This window comes from Microcaecilia unicolor, chromosome 2 (genome assembly GCF_901765095.1).
Source record: "Microcaecilia unicolor chromosome 2, aMicUni1.1, whole genome shotgun sequence".
NCBI classification, from domain to species: Eukaryota; Metazoa; Chordata; class Amphibia; order Gymnophiona; family Siphonopidae; genus Microcaecilia; species Microcaecilia unicolor.
Window position 1 is genome coordinate 513,245,455 of NC_044032.1, and position 21,030 is coordinate 513,266,484.

At 42.7% G+C, this 21,030-nt stretch overlaps 1 protein-coding gene across 1 annotated transcript in view; it reads left to right on the plus strand.

Moving 5' to 3' along the window:
* LOC115461429 overlaps positions 1–21,030 on the plus strand; it is a 453,017-nt gene that overhangs the window by 410,031 nt on the left and 21,956 nt on the right. The window contains exon 19 of the mRNA XM_030191224.1: positions 16,017–16,099. Within this exon, the coding sequence (XP_030047084.1) occupies positions 16,017–16,099 (83 nt within the window). The remainder of the gene's footprint in view (positions 1–16,016; positions 16,100–21,030) is intronic.

The window sequence follows — 21,030 nt, forward strand, 5'->3', positions numbered from 1 at the left end:
TTATTCACATGTTTGTTCACCCCTTCAAAGAAAGTAATAGATTGGTGAGCACGATTTCCCTTCACTAAATCCATGTTGGCTTTGTCTCATTAATCCATGCTTTTGAATATGCTCTGTAATTCTTTATAATAGTCTCTACCATTTTGCCCGGTACCACCATCAGGCTCACCAGTATATAATTTCCATAATTTCATCTGGAGCCTTTTTAAAAAATCAGCATTACATTGGTCACCCGCCAATCTTCCGGTACGAAACTCAATTTTAAAGATAAACTGCATATTACTAACAATAGTTCTGCAAGTTCATTTTTCAATTCTGGGATGGATACCATCTGGTCCAGGAGATTTGCTACTCTTCAATTTGTCAAATTGTCCCATTACATCCTCCAGGTTTATAGAGATTTTATGCAATTCCCCTGACTCGTCAGCTTTGAATACCATTTGTGGCCCCAGTATCTCTCCCAAATCTTCCTCTGTGAAGACCGAAGCAAGGAATGCATTTAATCTCTCCGCTATGGCTTTGTTTTCCTCGATTGCCTCTTTTATCCCTCGGTCATCTAGTGGTCCAACTGATTCCTTTGCCGACTTCCTGCTTTTAATATACCTACAAAACCTTTTACTATGTGTTTTTGCCTCCAACGCAATCTTTTTTTCAAAGTCCCTCTTTGCCTTCCTTATCAGCGCTTTGCATTTGACTTGCCATTCCTTATGCTGTTTCATATTATTTTCAGTCAGTTCCTTCTTCCATTTTCTGAAAGATTTTCTTTTAGCTCTAATAGCTTCCTTCACATGACTTTTTAACCATGCCGGCTGTCGTTTGGTCTTCCGTCTTCCTTTTTTAATACGCAGAATATATTTGGGCTGGACTTCCAGGATGGTATTTTTGAACAGCATCCATGCCTGATATAAATTTTTGACCCTCGCAGCCACTTCTCTAAGTTTTTTTTTCACCATTCTTCTCATTTTATCATAGTCTCCTTTTTGAAAGTTAAAAGCTAACTTATTCGATTTCCTGCGTATATGTACTCCAAAGCTAATATCAAATCTGCTCATATTATGATCATTGTTATCAAGTGGCCCCAGCACCATTACCTCCCACACCAGATCATGCGTTTCACTAAGGACTAGATCTAGAATTTTTTCTTCTCTTGTCGGCTCCTTTACCAGCTGCTCCATGAAGCAGTCCTTGATTTTGTCAAGGAATTTTACCTCCCTAACATGCCCTGATGTTTCATTTACCAGTCAGTATCAGGGTAATTAAAACCACCCATTATTATTGTGTTGCCCAGTTTGTTAGCATCTCAAATTTCCTTTAACATTGCTACATTAGTCTGTTCATCCTAGCCAGGTGGACGGTAGTACACTCCTATCACTATCCTTTTCCCTTTACACATGGAATTTCAATCCATAGAGATTCCAAGATGTCTTTTGTTTCCTGCAGAATTTTCAATCTTTTTGATTCAAGGCCCTCCTTAACATACAGTTCTACCCCTCCACCAATTCAGTCCACCCTGTCATTATGATATAATTTGTACCATGGTATGACAGTGGCCCACTGGTTATCCTCCTTCCACCAGGTCTCAGAGATGCCTATTATATCTAATTTTTCATTTAGTGCAATGTATTCTAACTCTCCCTTCGTATTTCTTAGGCTTCTGGCATTCACATATAGACATTTCAAACTACAGTGAAACCTCGGTTTTCGTCGCCTTCGGATTTCGTTGTTTTTTTCATCAAAACATTTGTCTCGGTTTTCGTCTGTCGCCTCGGACTTCGTCTTCAGCTGGCAGGGTCTGAAGAAGCAGCTGGAGGGTTTCTCCAAAAAAAGGAAGCCCCATCGTTCCCGGTGGGAGAGGGAAGTGAGACTGAGGGTCCCGACCGCTCACACAGTACAGCTGCCAGAGTTTCACTGCAGCCAAGAAGAGCAATAACGGAAGCACAAACGTGCAAAGGGCTGGCTCTGAGCCCCTCCCATCAGAACCACGCTGGCTAAAATCTTTAACCATTTGGATTCTCCTACCACCTCCAGCTGTTTCTGCAGTCCACACAGGCTTCATTGTGAGTATCTGCCCGCTCCAGGCTTTCTTCTGCCATCTGTGCACTTCTTGCTTCCTTCTCTGCTGGTTTGCAGCTTTTTACAGTGTTTTTTTCTTCCCCCCTCCCCCCTCAAGCTTTGGACTGCTAAACTGAATGTAACTGTAAAATTAAAAATGAAAGAGCAGAAGAGAGAGACAAAGCTGAGGAATTAAGTTTCAGTTCAAGGGATGTTCACTGCCTCTAAGGTCTCGTGAACTGTGATACCTTGACAGCCAGTCAGTGAAGAAAAGCCTAAAAAAGCAAGAGAATGGAGAGGAAAAGACACACGTTTATTAGAGACCAATGTAAGGGGAAGACACTTGCCTTGGTTTTCGTTGGTTTCGGATTTCGCCGATTGTTTTCGGCCGGATTACCGACGAAAACCGAGGTATCACTGTATGTTTGTTATTCCTATTTACATCATCGTGCTCAGTACTTGACAGTTTTAATTTGCAATCTTTTGTCTGATTTTTATGTTTATGTAAGGACACCTGATCTACTATGGTCTCTTTTGCAACCTCACTATCGGGATACCCTGTCTTCCTTGTTTTGCTGATATCTTTGAAAGATACCTTATTCTGAACCATGCGCTTTTGAGCGACTGTCAGCCTTCCCCCAGGTTCTTGTTTAAAAGCTGCTCTATCTCCTTTTTTAAACGCCGATGCCAGCAGCCTGGTCCCACCCTGGTTAAGGTGGAGCCCATCCTTCCGGAAAAGGCTCCCCCTTCCCCAGAATGTTGCTTAGTTCCTAACAAATCTAAAACCCTCCTCCCTGCACCATCGTCTCATCCACGCATTGAGACTCCGGAGCTCTGCCTGTCTCTTGGGACCTGCGCATGGAATGGGTAGCACTTCAGAAAATGCTACCCTAGAGGTTCTGGATTTGAGCTTTCTACCTAAGAGCCTAAATTTGACTTCCAGAACTTCTGTCCCACATTTTCCTATGTCATTGGTACCCACATGTACCAAGACAGCCAGCGCCTCCCCAGCACTATCTAAAATCCTATCTAGGTGACATGTGAGGTCTGCCACCTTTGCACCAGGCAGGCAAGTCGTCCAGGCGATCTTCAGGTCCTTTAACCACCCAGCTATCTATATGCCTAATGATCAAATCACCAACTACAACTGCTGTCCTAACCCTCTCCTCCTGGGCAGAACTTGGAGACATACCCTCGGTGCGAAAGGATAGTACATAGTGGGCAGGTCCTGGCTACAGGAGTACTTCCTACTTCACCAGGGTGATGCTCTCCTTCTAGGAGACTTCCCTCCTTCAAGGTGGCACAGGGGCTACCAGTCTGGAAGTGGGACTTCTCTACAACATCCCTGTAGGTCTCCTCTATGTACCTCTCTGCCTCCCTCAGCTCCACCAAGTCTGCTACTCTAGCCTCAAGAGAACAGATCCGTTCTCTGAGAGCTAGGAGCTCTTTGCATCGGGCACACATATATAACCACTCACCAACTGGGAGATAATCATACATGTGACACTCAATGCAAAAGACTGGATAGCACCCATCTCGCTGCTGGACTGCTGACTCCATCTTTGTATTTTTGAATTATTCAATAATTTAAAACTTGCTAAAGTATTAAGGATATTAGCCTAATATGAAAGTGTCTTTTAGTTTATATGATATATTGTGTGATTTATTTAGTTTCCTTCTTAGATGGTAATGAAATGCATTTAAAACTCTGTAAGAGCACTCCTTGCTTGTTATCCTAGTTACAATAACTGATTATAAATGAAGAGTTGTGCTAGGGGTGGGCAGGTGTTGGGTACGTTGGGCGGGATGAAGACTAAACTAGGTCCTGCAGTGCCTTCTATAGGCTATTTGTTAATGCTGTGGTACAAAGTTCAAGTTTTAAATCTAGGGGGAAAGGAGTATGAAGATAAAGTTTGCTGTTTTATATTTTTATTCTGCCTATCACTAACCTACAATTCCTCCTTTAAACACCAATCTTTAAGTTCTCAAAGCACAAAGCAAAATAGTGTTCACTTACCAGAGAAATGTCCTCTTCTCTCAGAACTTCTCAGAAAGAAAGTTCAGTGGGACCTTTCCTCTTTATATGGTTTTGAATTTAAGGGGACTTTTTCAAAACAGGCTCTTTCAAGCTAACTCAGGAATCAGGTTGCCCAGCAACCTATGCAGATATTCTACTTCCTCACACCTTAATTAACACCTAATTGAGGTCGGTGGCCATGCTACCTCTCCAGCAACCAAAGAACAGAATGTAACTGTCTTTTTAGAACAAGATTTGAGCCTTTCCTCTATCTTTTAAAGTTTTTTGGCTGTTAGGTTTCTACCTCTAGAAAAGGTTTTAGTTTATTAATATTTTTGTAAAAATGACTCGACACAACGTTGTGTTTTGGCCTGGTGGCCTACATCAGGAGTCTATAAACGGAAACAATAAATAATACATAACCAAAATAAAATACGCATGAAATAGAAGAATGTAAACATATAAAAAATACATGAAGGTGGGTGAGCGTCAAGATGGCGGCACACTAAGTTCTGCTGGCGTTGGCTCTCAAAAGTTTGGAGAACAAAATTGTTTCCTCTTAAGAAATATGCCCCATACAAAACGTAAGGGGATTGTTAGAGCAGTTTCCTCGACTGCTGTACCGATATCCCCGCAACAACAAACAATCAAACGCTACACCACGAGACAACCGGTCCAACTTACCGAGAGGGGCCCTGCTGAAGCCATGGGGGAAGACACCCTTGGAATCTTGGGGCTTGATGTTTCACTCTCCCCTCCGGATTCTCAACCACCGCAACCGCCCGATGGTCGTCTTCTCAGGCGAGACCTGCCCCACCCGGAAGTGGAAGGGGTTTTGGTCGACTGTCGAGGAACTCGAGAGGCGAGCCATACAGGAGGCCAGGAGTTGGGGAAAACCCTGGCTGAGCCGGGAGCTCAGTAAAACAGATCGACTGCGGTGACTCTGGAGAGCATTTGGGACGCTCTCCAGAGAGTGGAATTGACAACGGCCAGGTCAGCACAAGAGATTACAGCCTTAGTAGGTACTGTTGAAAATTTAAAACTTTCTTTAAACACATCTAAACAAGAAACTGTGGAGCAATTTAATATTGTTAAAAAAGACATTTCTCAGTTACAAGGAGTATCAGCCTCAGTAATTAAAGACAATACTATAATACATCGCAGGCTTGAACAAATAGAAAACTACAACCGTAGGCTGAATTTACGTTTTTTGAACTTTCCTCAGGAGTTTGGAATTAATCCACAGGAAGCCTTTAAAACATATCTTCTAGAAATCTTAAATTTTACTCCAGAGTCTTTGCCTCTTTTGAATAAAATATATTACATAGATACTAAAAAACCAGTGGATGATCCCCTTCAAGCATTACCATCTGAGATACGAGAGGAAGAACTTAATATATCTGAGTTATTAGAAACCTCTCTAACTGTGGACTCTCAAAGAAAAACTTTAATAGTATCTTTGGTCTTCCAACAAGATCTGGAAGCAATAAAGCGTATGTATTTTAAAAAGATGCAGGCTCAGTTCAGGGGGAAAAGAGTGTGGATGTACCCAGATATAACCAAGCAAACACAAGAAAGGAGAAAACATTTTCTTTCTATGAGAGCTGAGGTGGTAAAACTGGGAGCGTCCTTTTATCTGAATTACCCGTGTAAGTATGTCATCAAATACACGGGTATAAATACATCTTTTTCCAACCAGAACAATTGAAAGAGTTTATAACATTGAAAAAAAATGGCTAATGTCATTTCCCAGCTTTGATGATAGAAATCTGAATTATGGGTCCGGTAAAGTGTGTTAAGCATATTTCCTTTGGGGCAGAAATTATTGATTTAAGAAGTCTTCTTTTTCCTTACGCTCTCCCTCATGTTTGAGGTCTAAAGAAGAAACTATTATTACTGTTTATATTTAAACTCTGGTTATTGTAAAAATTTTCTTTTCTGAATTACCTGTCAAGTGTAACAGCTTGTTATTTAATGAAAATCAATAAATAAACAAAAAAAAATACATGAAATAGAAAAACAATGTCATAACAAATATATATAAAATATACATAAAATAAAGAAACAATGTCATAACAAATATATATATATAATGTGAACAACTATATCATGACATAGGTATTAAGAATTATGCATTGAGAAATGTATATATACTAACCATTGTGCTTATTTTAAATAAATAACTTGATTAAGTGATAAAAAGCCACTGTTAATAGAAAGAACATATATATATATATATATATATATATATATATATATATATATATATATGTTTTTTTTGTGAGACGAAATCATATAGAAGTTTACATGTACATATATAGATATTTCCCAGTTGTGGGTAATGTTAAATTATAGGAGCATAGGTGAAACTTGAAAAATAAAATTTGAAACAATAAAAAAATAATGGAGAAAAATAAAAAAATATATCAGAAAATATTTATATATAATGGACTAACCTTGTATCCGTAGTGAAAATAACACTCATGAATTGATGATATAAAATATTCTGTAGAAAACAGTGACAATTTATAAATGCACAAAACCAGTACTACTAATCTGGTAAAAAAAAAAGAAAATAAATGATTGAATAAAATAAACTAACCTCAAGCTTCAATCAATAAATGAAAGTCTTGAGACAAAAACATAGAGTTTGTCTATGGAAAAGATAATTAAATAAATTAATATCATCACTTGTAAAATCTAATTGAAGTTTAAATCTGACCAAAAAACATAATAATAAAGGTATATGTGGCAGCACACTATATGTAGAATCAAAATGTGGGAGAGATGATGTGTAACGCTATTGTGGCGAAATCTGAGAAAAGGATCTCTAAATATATGGATAAACATCTGGTTAACCCAATCTTTAGTCATAACACAAATGCCTATGTTCATGTTGCATGGAGGAACCGATAGAGGCACTCAGGATCATTGAAAACATATTACAACGCAGATCAACACATAGAAGGATTCCTAACCATTTGATTCTTACATATGCAACTATTGCATTTACACAGAATTATTTTGGTTTTGACAGTATTTATTATCAACAGATAAAGGGAACAACTATGTAATAATTGTGGTGTTTCAGTTTCAAGGCCAATTATCTGGAGACTTAAGGCTTGTCCTGTCTGTCATCAGCTTGCTAGTTTAAAACAGGAGCTCAGTAAGGTAAAACAGGAATTAGATGCACTTAAAGCAGCTTCTAAGACTACACAAAACCATGCAGCACAGAATCAAGCCAATTTCACACCACTGCCTCCAAGGATAAAACCACCTAGGAATAGATGGGTCACAGTAGGCTCAGGAAGACTTCGCTATGTGCACCAGAGGCATCCGCCCTCACAAATGTTGCCCCTACAGAATTTTTTGCTCCATTACAGCATGGTGATGATCCTGAAAATAGAACTGAAGCAGAAGAGAAAGAAATGAAGTTGGAACAAAAGGATATGAAGGTACCCAAAGAGAAAAGACAACCCCAAATCACAAATGTTGAAGCACATACCAGGAAATGTACATGGAAAGCGATGGCCACAAATGCTCGCAGTCTAAGCAATAAAGTTCATGACCTTCAAGCCCTGATGTTGGAGGCAGACTTAGACATTGTTGCAGTCATGGAGACGTGGCTAAATGGTTCGCATGAATGGGATGCAAACATACCAGGCTATAATCTGTTTAGGAAGGATAGAGAGAGTCGTAAAGGTGGAGGAGTAGCTCTATATGTGAGAAATGATATCACGGCGACCGAATTGACAGGGACCTGGGGAAAGGAAGAAGCGATTTGGATCACCTTAAAAAGAGAGGATAGAACCTCTATACACGTGGGTGTTGTCTACAGACCTCCGAAACAATTGGAGGAACTAGATAAAGACCTGATCGCAGATATTCAAAAGTTGGGAAACAAGAGAGAGGTGCTGTTGCTGGGAGATTTCAATCTGCCAGATGTAGATTGGAAGGTTCCGTCTGCAGAATCGGAAAGAAGTAGAGAGATCGTGGATGCTTTACAAAGCAGTTTGCTCAGACAAATGGTGATGGAACCCACGAGGGAGGGAGCGACGCTGGATCTGGTGCTCACAAATGGGGATAGCGTGTCAAATATCTGAGTGGGTGCCCACCTGGGCAGCAGTGACCATCAAACGGTTTGGTTTGATATTACAGCTAAAGTGGAGAGCGGCCACTCAAAACTCAAAGTTCTGGATTTCAAGCGTGCTGACTTTAGTAAAATGGGGGAATACCTGAGGAAGGAGATGATGGGCTGGGAGGAAATACGAGAAGTAGAAGGACAGTGGTCCAGGCTGAAAGAAGCTATAAATAAGGCCACGAACCTTTATGTAAGGAAAGTAAATAAAAGCAAGAGAAAAAGGAAACCGATATGGTTCTCCAAGCAAGTGGCTGAGAAAATAAAGGCTAAAGAGTTGGCGTTCCAGAAATACACAAAAACTAAAGAAAAGGAACACGAGGAGGAATACAGGATGAAACTGAAAGAAGCCAAGAGAGAGATACGTCTGGCGAAAGCTCAAGCGGAAGAACAAATGGCTAGAAATGTAAGGAGGGGTGACAAAAATTTCTTCAGGTATATAAGTGAAAGGAGAATGACTAAAAAGGGAATTGTGAGACTAAAAGATACTGCGAACCGCTATGTGGATAATGATGAAGAAAAAGCAAATTTGCTAAATAGATACTTTTGTTCTGTTTTCATAGAAGAAAATCCTGGAGAAGGACCGCGATGGACTGCAAAAAGTATAAATGAGATTGAAGTGGATAGAGCACCGTTCACGGAAGAGAGTGTGTATGAACAGCTTGAAAAGCTAAAGGTGGATAAAGCCATGGGACCGGATGGGATCCACCCCAGGTTATTGAGGGAGCTCAGAGTGGTTCTGGCGGGTCCTCTTAAAGATTTGTTTAACATATCCTTGCAGACGGGAGAGGTTCCGAAGGATTGGAGAACAGCGGAGGTGGTCCCTCTTCACAAGAGTGGTGATAGGGAAGAAGCTGGAAACTACAGGCCGGTAAGCCTCACTTCGATTATTGGAAAAATAATGGAAGCGATGCTGAAGGAAAGGATAGCGATGGAAGCGATGGAAGCGATGCTGAAGGAATTTCCTGGAAGCCAATAAGTTGCAAGATCTGAGACAACATGGTTTTACCAAAGGGAAATCGTGCCAAACGAATCTCATTGAGTTCTTTGATTGGATGACAGGAGAATTGAATCAAGGACGAGCTATGGACGTAATCTACTTAGATTTCAGCAAAGCTTTTGACACGGTTCCCCACAGGAGGCTCTTAAATAAACTGGAAGGGCTGAAGATAGGACCCGAAGTGGTGAACTGGATTAGGAACTGGTTGACGGACAGAAGCCAGAGGGTGGTGGTGAATGGAATTCGCTCGGAGGAGGGAAAGGTGAGTAGTGGTGTGCCTCAGGGATCAGTGCTGGGACCGATTCTGTTCAATATATTTGTGAGTGACATTGCCGAAGGGTTAGAAGGTAAAGTTTGCCTATTTGCGGATGATACTAAGATCTGCAACAGAGTGGACACCCGGGAGGGAGTGGAAAACATGAAAAAGGATCTGAGGAAGCTAGAAAAATGGTCTAAGGTTTAGCAATTAAAATTCAATGTGAAGAAATGCAAAGTGATGCACTTAGGGAATAGAAACCCTCGGGAGATGTATGTGTTAGGCGGGGAGAATCTGATAGGTATGGATGGGGAGAGGGATCTTGGGGTGATAGTATCTGAGGATCTGAAGGCGACGAAACAGTGTGACAAGACGGTGGCCGTAGCTAGAAGGTTGTTAGGCTGTATAGAGAGAGGTGTGACCAGCAGAAGAAAGGAGGTGTTGATGCCCCTGTATAAGTCGTTGGTGATGCCCCACCTAGAGTATTGTGTTCAGTTTTGGAGGCCGTACCTTGCGAAGGATGTAAAAAGAATTGAAGCGGTGCAAAGAAAAGCTACGAGAATGGTAAGGGATTTGCGTTACAAGACATATGAGGAGAGACTTGATGACCTGAACATATATACTCTGGAAAAAAGGAGAAACAGGGGTGATATGATACAGACGTTCAAATATTTGAAAAGTATTAATCCGCAAACGAACCTTTTCCGGAGGTGCGAAGGCAGTAGAACGAGAGGACATGAAATGAGATTGAAGGGGAGCAGACTCAAGAAAAATGTCAGGAAGTATTTTTTCACAGAGAGAGTAGTGGATGCTTGGAATGCCCTCCCGCGGGAGGTGGTGGAAATGAAAACGGTAACAGAATTCAAACACGCGTGGGATAAACATAAAGGAATCCTATTCAGAAGGAATGGATCCTAAGGAGCTTAGCCGAGATTGGGTGGCAGAGCCAGCCGGTGGTGGGAGGCGAGGATAGTGCTGGACAGACTTATACGGTCTGTGCCCTGAAGAGGACAGGTACAAATCAAAGTAGGGTATACACAAAAAGTAGCACATATGAGTTTGTCTTGTTGGGCAGACTGGATGGACCATGCAGGTCTTTTTCTGCCGTCATTTACTATGTTACTATGGGCTCAAGTATGGCTCCTGACATAGCGAATCTTTATGTCGGGAACTTCGAGAGCATAGGCACCCCATATAAGAGGCTTGGGGAGGCTAACCAGCTTATTTTCGAAAGTGATCGCCGGCCATAAATCGGGAGATGGCCGGCGGTTTCGCAAAAGCGGCGAAATCTGTATAATCGAAAGCTTCTGTTTTGACAGCATCGCCGCTTTCCCTTCGCCAGCGAAGGTTCAAGGGGGCGTGTCGGCGGTGAAGTGAAGGCGGGACATGGGCGGGTGTGGGCATGGCTACCAGATGGCCGGTTTTCGCTGTTAATGGAAAAAAAACCCGGCGATAATCAGTATTACGCCGGGTTTACTTGGTCCTTTTATTTTCACGACCAAGCCTCAAAAAAGTGCCCCAACTGACCAGATGACCACCGGAGGGAATGGGGGATGACCTCCCCATACTCCTCCAGTGGTCGCCAACCCCCTCCCACACTAAAAATATTAAAAACAAAACCTTTTTGCCAGCCTGTATGCCAGCCTCAAATGTCATACCCAGCACCCTGACAGCAGTATGCAGGTCCCTGGAACAGTTGTTGTTGGTTGCAGTGGACTGCAGAAAGGCAGACCCAGGCCCATCCCCCCCTACCTGTTCCACTTTTGGTGGGTAATGTTGAGCCCTCCCAAATCGCCGAAAACCCACTTTACCCACATGTAGGTGCCCCCCTTTAGCCCTTAGGGCTAGGGTAATGGTGTGCACTTGTGGGGTTTGGGGGGGGGATTTGGGGGACTCAGCACACAAGGGAAGGGTGCTATGCACCTGGAAGCAAATGTGGTTGTTTAAAAAAGATGTTTTAAGTGCCCCCTAGGGTGCCCGGTTGGTGTCCTGTAATGTGAGGGGGACCAGTGCACTACAAATGCTGGCTCCTCCCACGGCCAAATGCCTTGGATTTCGCCGGGTTTGAGATCACCGGCAGTTTTTTCCATTATCGCTGAAAAAAACACCCGGCGATCTCAAACCCGACGAAATCCAAGGCATTTCGCCAGGCCACACCATATTATCGGATAAAAAGATGGCCGGCCATCTTATTCGATAATACGGTTCCGGCCAGCTATTGCGCCGCTGCCAAAATAGATCACCGGCGATCTATTTCGCCGGCGACGTTCGATTATGCCCCTCCACGCCTCCCCAGCCCAACCGACTGTGAAGGTTTTCCCCTGCTGCCTCCACCCCGCGAGGTGCACACTTCCCTGCTCCCCAGCCACATCCTCGATCATCTCTCCCATCTGCCCTCGCTGCCCAATAGGCAGCCCTCGTTTCCTTCCTGCCCCGGCCCCCCCGCCGTACCTTTAAATATTATATTTTTCCTGGAGTCGCGGGCAGCGCCGGCATTGAAGGCATCAGCAGGCTCATCTCGGCTCCAGCAGCCTTCCCTCGCAAGTCACATGATGGCTCCGCCCTCGCAGAAACAGGAGATACGTCAGAAGAGGGCGGAGCCATCATGCGACTTGCGAGGGAAGGCTGATTTAATGGAAAATAAAAACACCCAGCTCAAAAACGTCCTAATCCGAGCCATTTGGTCGTGGGAGGGGCCACGATTCGTAGTACACTCGCCCCCCCCCCCCAACATGCCAGGACACCCTAGAGGTCAGTGCGGTGGACTTCAGAAACAGCTCCCACATTCATAGCTCCCTTACCACGGGTGCTGAGCCCCCAACCCCTCCCCCAAACCCCACTACCCACAAATGTACAACACTACCATAGCTCTTAGGGGTGAAGGGGGCACCTACATGTGGGTTCAGTGGGGTTTGGAGGCCTCTCATTTATCAGCACAAGTGTTACAGGGGATGGGGGATGGGCCTGGGTCCGCCCGCCTGAAGTGCACTGCGGTACCCACTAAAAGTGCTCCAGGGACCTGCCTCTAGGACTTGTTGCTTCTGTATAACCTTGGCACACTAATTGATACCTGAAGACTAATCTCTCCAAAAACGTCCTTTATTGGAATAAGCACCTTTACTTACAGTTAACTGCAGATCAGAGGTTGTGCCCCACTGGCAAAGAGTCTCACTGGTACTGAGATTAGCAGTAGGTCAGAGCTGGCAGAATGCTGTACAATGCCCTCTTTCAGCACCATTCAAGGTAAGAACTAGGTTCTGTAATGTGGCTAACACATGAAAGGGATCTAAAACCGGCTTACAAAAATGGCCACTACCTCATGGACTACCGGAAACAAAAGAGGGCACACTCTGACCCAGTAAGCAGGGGGGAAAGCACCATGGGAGTAGAGCCTACCAACTACCAACATCGTGAGCATTGAACACAAGCTAGTGGAATCGCGGAGCCCAATACCCTACACCCACCACAATGCATTGCTGATGTGAGTCTGCAGAGCCCTTAACAGAAAAGGTGTCCCACTCACCCGAGACCCACATCAGAACCAGGGAAAGGCTGTTGGAGGATAGAACACATTCTGCTGTCATTGAGGTGGGTATGGAATTTGAGGCTGGCAAAAAACGTTTGTAAAGTTCTTTTTTTTTGGTGGGAGGGGGTTAGTGACCACTGGGGGAGTCAGGGCAGGTGATCCCCGATTCCCTCCAGTGGTCATCTGGTCAGTTGGGGCACTTTTGTGGGACTTATTCGTGAAAAAAAAAGGGTCCAAAAAAAGTGACCCAAATTTGCGGTAAAAACGCCTGTTTTTTTCCATTATCAGCTAAAGACGCCCATCTCTGCTCGGCCGATAACCACGCCCCAGTCCCGCCTTCACCATGCCTCTGTCATGCCCCCATCAACTTTATTCGTTCCCACGACGGAGTGCAGTTGAAGATGCCCAAAATTGGCTTTCGCTTATACTGATTTGGGCACCCGCGAGAGAAAAACGTCCATCTCCTGATTTAGGTCGGAATATAGGCGTTTTTCTCTTTCGATTATAAGCAGGATAGTGTCCTGCCACATATACCTTTATTATTATGTTTTTTGGTCAGATTTAAACTTCAATTAGATTTTACAAGTGATGATATGAATTTATTTAATTATCTTTTCCATAGACCAACTCTATGTTTTTGTCTCAAGACTTTCATTTATTGATTGAAGCTTGAGGCTAGTTTATTTTATTCATTCATTTATTTTCTTTTTTTTACCAGATTAGTTTTTACTGGTTTTGTGCATTTATAAATTTTCACTGTTTTCTACAGAACATTTTATATCATCAATTCATGAGTGTTATTTTCACTACGGATACAATATTTTCTTATATATATTTTTTATTGTTTTCTCCATTATTTTTTTATTATTTCAATTTTTATTTTTCAAGTTTCACCTATGCTCCTATAATTTAACATTACCCACAACTGGGATATATATATATATATATATATATATATATATATATATATATATATATTGATATGTTCTTTCTATTAACAGTGGCTTTTTATCACTTAGAGGGGCATAATTGAACATCGCTGGAGAAATAGGTCGCCGGCGATCTATTTTGGCGGCGGCGCAACAGCTGGTCGGAACCGTATTATCGAAAAAGATGGCCGGCCATCTTTTTTTTGATAATACGGTATGGCCTGGCGAAATGCCTTGGATTTCACTGAGTTTGAGATCGCCAGGTGTGTTTTTCTGCGATAATGGAAAAAACTGCCGGCGATCTCAAACCCGGCGAAATCCAAGGCATTTGGCCATGGGAGGAGCCAGCATTTGTAGTGCACTGGTCCCCCTCACATTACAGGACACCAACCGGCCACCCTAGGGGTCACTTAAAACATCTGTTATAAACAACCAAATTTGCTTCCAGGTGCATAGCACCCTTCCCTTGTGTGCTGAGTCCCCCAAATCCCCCCCCCCCAAACCCACTGCCCACAAGTGGACACCGTTACCCTAGCCCTAAGGGCTGAAGGGGGGCACCTACATGTGGGTACAGTGGGTTTTGGGGGATTTGGGAGGGCTCAACATTACCCACCACAAGTGGAACAGGTAGGGGGGGATGGGCCTGGGTCTGCCTTTCTGCAGTCCACTGCAACCAGCAACAACTGTTCCAGGGACCTGCATATTGCTGTCAGGGTGCTGGGTATGACATTTTAGGCTGGCATACAGGCTGGTAAAAAGGTTTTATTTTTAATATTTTTAGTGTGGGAGGGGGTTGGCGACCACTGGAGGAGTATGGGGAGGTCATACCCCATTCCTTCCGGTGGTCATCTGGTCAGTTGGGGCACTTTTTTGAGGCTTGGTCGTGAAAATAAAAGGACCAAGTAAACCCGGCGAAATACTGATTATCGCCGTTTTTTTTTTCCATTAACGGCGAAAACCGGCCATCTGGTAGCCACGCCCACATCCGCCCATGTCCCGCCTTCAATTTGCCGCCGACACGCCCCCTTGAACTTTTGCTGGCGAGACGAAGGGAAAGCGGCGATGCTGTCAAAACAGAAGCTTTCGATTATAAGGATTTCACGAAATCGCCGGCCATCTCCCCATTTATGTCGGGAAATGGCTGGCGATCACTTTCGATTATAAGCAGGTTAATCAATCAAGTTATTTATTTGCAATAAGCACAATGGTTAGTATATATACATTTCTCAATGCATAATTCTTAATATATATGTCATGATATAGTTGTTCACATTATATATATATATATATTTGTTATGACATCGTTTCTTTATTTTATGTATACTTTATATATGTTCACATTATATATACATTTGTTATGACATTGTTTTTCTATTTCATGTATTTTTTATATGTTTTCATTCCTTTATTTCATGCATATTTTATTTTGGTTATGTATTATTTATTGTTTCCGTTTATAGACTCCTGATGTAGGCCACCAGACCAAAACACAACGTGGTATCGAGTCATTTTAACAAAAATATTAATAAACTTTGTATGTTTGATTATTAATATATTTGTTGTCTGGTTCCAGTTTTTGGATATGCCTGGTTTTCATTCCCACTCCTTTTTTGTTTCACTTTTTACTCCATGGGTTCTATTGAGTTCTCCACATACGTGGATTCTCTTTAGATCTTAGCACGTGAAGAGGTAAAATATCCATCTTACACACAATCCCAATGTGAATAGTGCATAACTTCATCTCTTGATGCTTATTTCAAGAGTAAAATCATGTCATGTCATATTGAGCTAGTTACTCTTCAAAAGTAATTAATTACAGTTGCTGGGATTGTGAATAAGTAGTTACATACTTCATTGATTACTGCAAGAAAGTAATTAACTACAGTAACTACTTACAACTAACTCAATATCGTAAAGCACTGGCCCTGTATAAGGCATTGCAATAAACCAACACCGATAGGATCACAGCTCAAATAAGAACAGGACTATGTGATTGTAAGACTGTATCAAGCTTTTTATGTAATGCTAGAAGCATAGACGTCTCGTATAAAGTAAATTAAATCACATTTTTATGGTATTCTTTCTTTTGAAAATCCAGGTGACACAATCAATTGAAAGTACTATCATGAAAGTATCAGATATCTTCAAGGATTATCTGTTAAACTCAATTCATCCCAAAAGGTAAGATGTAACAAAGTGAGGCTTATCAAGAGATTCTTCAATTTTGCAAATCAACAACTGTCTAAAGGCAACAGGTATGAAAATTAAAAGACTTTTCAGTTTATAGTGGAATACAAAATAATTTTCAAAAGAATATTATATAGTAGCTGGTGACTCATGAGATATTAGTACAATATTAGTACAATAGTAGTGTTCAAAACAGTGTGCAGCCTACAAACACTGTCTGCTTGTGTTATGTTTTTTTAGTAATAGGCATTCACACCCATTTTTCCTTTTCCATACTATAGTTGCAAAATACTCAGATATAGAAGTAGTGGCAAGACAAGGCCATGACTTCTTTTTTAAGACACATCAATAAATAACAATTGGGTCATTATTCAGCTGGCAGAGGTCAGCGGCTTTTTTAATGCTGACCATCATTGGCTAAATTAGCCCTGGATATTCAGAGCCATGCTATGGCTGCTGAGCTTATGCAGGTTCCAGCTGATAGACTTTGTATAATGTTCCATAATACCTCTGGCATCTCTGTAAGGCAGTTGTCTGTGTTGGGAGCTAATAGTCAGGGCTGTGTCCATTGGAAATGAGAGATTATCAGCAATCTTGTTAGCAACCCCAGGCACATGTCTTGCAGACAGTGTCACATTGAAACATAAACAATGGTGAACCAAAAAACTTCTCACAGTGGACGGCCCTCAGAACAAGGTCTTTATTCAAATTAATCAATCGACCCGACACGTGACGTGTTTCGGCCGAAAAGGCCTGCGTCAGGGGTCTATTGGTCCTTTATATGAAATGCCTTGGAAAGTCAGACGGCTCATAGTAAATAAATTGTTAACAGAGATATCCTGTCGGATGAGTCGCTGCACTTATCTCTGTCCGATACTGGACACCGATTTTTTTTTCTTTCGTTTTGTGTTCAGATCGGTGTCCAGTATCGTCACGTGTCGGGTCGATTGATTAATTTGAATAAAGACCTTGTTCTGAGGGACGTCCACTGTGAAAGGACTCTTATTTTATCCACTGTTGTTTGTTGTCTTTGGTTCTCCAGTGGAGAGATCACCTTCTGTGGTGTTGGAACCAAAAAACTTAACAGTTCTACAATCAAAGGACACTGTGCAGATTGCCTAATAATGGCTTCTACAACCACCAGATTATCAAAACATATTAGGACTTTTGTGACCCAACCTGTCACTGCAGACCATGAAGGCCACCATGATGACAAATAATTCCTTAAAGGCAATCTGGTCAATATTTAGCCTGCAGTGGTCAGTGTTATCTTAAATGCTGGCTGTCGTGGGCAGACTTAGCCCTAGATATTTGGTGTCGGACCATGTCTGGGCACCAGCACTGAATATCCAGAGCTAATTCCTGCTATGGAAGCCACCAAACCTTATGCTGGTACCAGCTGAATATTGGCTGAGACCCACATAAAGGTTCTGACCCCCCCCCCCCCCCCAAATGTGCTCCTTCTTCCCACTCCCTAGAACTGCATAAACCAATCCCATCCTGATCTCCCCTCCCACCCTCCTGAAATAAAATCAAAAGAGGCCTGAGTCCCTCCCGCAGGCCTACCTTGATGCTCCATGGTGGTCTAGTGGGGCATATGGGCAGGAGCAATGCCCACTTGCTCCTGCCCAGCCTATCTGCCTGTTGAAAATGGCTGCCGCAACCTCTAGCAAAAAAATGGCTACACCTCTTGTCCAGGAACAGCAAAACAGGAAAAACCTCTACGACGAATCCGCACAATGCAAAGAGAGTAGAAGCTGACCATAGACTTTCTCACGAGCAGTATTTTCCTGTCGTCATGCTGTTAGTATGTCCTCCATCGAGTTAGTACGTGGTGGAAACTTGATATGAATTTCATAGAGTTCACCTTTGGTTATAATTCTGGTTTACGTGTGTACTCTGTGAACATCCTTTGTGACCCCTGAGGCAGACGCCTTTGTGCGTCGAAACATGGGCCGTGTCAGGCCCCTTGAATATTCAATAAAGTGTTTTTATACATCATCTCCCGAGTTGGTTTAGTCTATGGTCAGCCTCTACTCCCTTTGCACTGTACACCTCTTGTCCAACCAGACAGGCCACCTCAGCAAAACTCTACCTTGAGAAAGCAGTTAATTTCTTATACCTAAATGCCAGAATACGGCCGCCAGACTCATATTTGGAAAAACTAAATATGAAAGTGCAAAACCCCTAAGAGAGAAATTTCACTGGCTCCCACTTAAGGAACGCATTGCGTTCAAGATCTGCACGATTGTACACAAAATCATCCACGCAAACGCCTCAATGTACATGCTAGACCTCGTAGACCTACCTCCCAGAAACGCTACAAGATCATCCCGCAAATTTTGCAACTTGCACTACCCCAGCTGCAAAGGACTTAAATACAAGCTGATGCATGCCTCTACCTTCTCTTACGTGAGCACGCAGTTATGGAATGCATTACCAACAGACTTGAAAGCAATCAACGAAACAACTATCTTTCGAAAATCTCTGAAAACATTCTTCAACAAGGCCTACAATAAGAACCTACAGCCTCACTAAATCACCCCACCAACCCACTCAATTATGAACGCTTACCTTCTATAACTACCCTAATCACTCTCTTCCTTTTTCTTTTCTTCCCTTCCTAATCGCTACACATTACTAACTGTATCTGATCTGATATCCTGAAATGACAATGTTAACAAATCTATGTAAACCACATTGAGCCTGCAAATAGGTGGGGGAATGTGGGATACAAATGCAATAAATAGTAATAATAATAAATGCCTCATTAACAGTTACAAGTTTTGCTGCCTTCTCCCTAAACAACTGAATCTCCATCCTATCAGAATCCAACTCAGGGTTTCTCAACCCAGTCCACAGGGCAAACGTAGCTAGCCATATTTTCAAGTTATCCACAATGAATATGCAAGGATAAATTTGCATGCACTACTTCCATTCTATGTAAATCTAAAATCATGCATATTCATTGTGGGTATCCTGAAAACCTTTCTGGCTAGATGTGTCCCAAGGACTAGGTTGAGAACCCCTGATTCAACTTGATCACAAAATAGGCCAGGAATATACATGGAGCTCCTAACCAGTCCTCTTTCCAAGGGATCCTGAATTTTTATGTACTTCCAAAATATGCACACCAACCACCCCCACAAATATATAATGGCTAAGCAAATCAACAGCCTAATCCAAGGATACAAAATGGACAGTATGCTGTATCAATGAAGGAATTAATGCTTTTACCAAACGGGTATAACAAATTGTGGATCAGATATAATTTCCCAGGCTCTTTCTTCAGCTCTAACCCCAATGGAGATATCACAATATTCTCAATGGCCCTTCAAAAAAGCCTCCATCTATCCCAAATGCAATTCCTTAGCCAGCATTTCAACAGGCCCAATATTTTGCTTGTGGTGATCAGCAATTTGCTGATTGCTGCCAGTGTTGTCTCTGAAAATTCAATGCCTGGCCATGTCCGGCCTCCAGGATTGAATTTCCGGGTATATAGAGCCAGCAAAACCATTTAAGGGGCCCTTTTACTAACAGCGTTAGAGGTCACGTGATGCCATGCCCGAAGGAAGATGCTAGTCGGTGTTCCTCCGGACCTCTAGCTGTTTCCCTGAAGATTAAAATAGCACCCGACCCTGCCAGTACTTGTTTTGCACTCGAGGGAGGTGAGGAAAGTAGTTTGGTTGGCAATCGGGTAATGGCAACGAAGACGGCATATAAGAAGAAGACATGCAGCAAAGAAGGAGGAGACAAGATGGTGCCTCCCAGCCCGGCCGAACCCTCGGTGTCCTCGGCATGGGTTACATAAATTACAACTGAACTGTCGGTAGTGCTGGAAGACTTGTTGGAGAGGCGTTTGTCTCCTATTGATTTGAAATTGGAACATTTGCACACCCAATTCAAGGAACTATCAAGAGACTGCGTGGCTTTCCAGAACCGCACCAATGCTATGGAGGATAGAGTTACAAAGGTGGAGGAGGTACAGGACTTAATGCACAAAAAGATTTCAACGTTGGAATCCAAGGTGGAAGATTTAGAAAACAGGTCGCGCAGAAATAATTTGCGTCTGGTTAGCCTCCCGGAATCTATTGCAGATAGAGACTTAATTGACATTTTGGAATCCTTGCTAACCAAAGAACTCAATTTATCAGACCATGAGGCATATTTTCAAAGCACTTAGCCTTCCAAAGTTCCATAGAAACCTATGGAACTTTGGAAGGCTAAGTGCTTTGAAAATATGCCTCTATAGGGGCCCTTTGCGCATAGAGCGTGCCCATTGCATGGTGCCTCATCAATCTTCTTCGTCTAAGCCTCGAGTGGTTTTAGTGCGAATTTTGAACTTTAGTCACAAGCAGGCAATCTTACAAGCACTACAAGTAGGATTACTCGGCTGGAGTAGTGGCGCAGCATAGAGCATTTGCTCCAATCTGTTCCAAGTTGTTTTCCCTAAAGATAAGGTTTGCCTTGCTTTACTCAACCACCCTTAAGGTTACGCACAATGGATCACCGAGGAGCTTCGCGTCAGTGGAGGAAGCTCGTCAGTTCCTCTCACATGTGGATGGGCTGGAGACAAGGAAGACCTGATCATGATTCGCTGGCTGTGGATGTGCTGTGTCCTTCTCTGCTATGTCCTCGTATTGCTACCTGGGATCCTCCTAAGAGTTGTTTTTCATTGAGTCTTGATGACTCCATTGTCGCCACTGACAAACTACTGTACTGTGTGCCCTTAGAAACACATGTATGCAATCCGCTGTTGATGGCACAGATGTTTGATTTTTTTTTTTTTTTTAATGGGTCGGGCGCCTACTGTAGTTTAGAAATGTTTGCAACGGGGCTCACTGGGGAGGTGTTGTAAGTGATGGTTCCCATGGGGGGAATGTTAACCTTAGGGAGTGGGGGAAAGTTGGGGTGGGGAGGGGCTT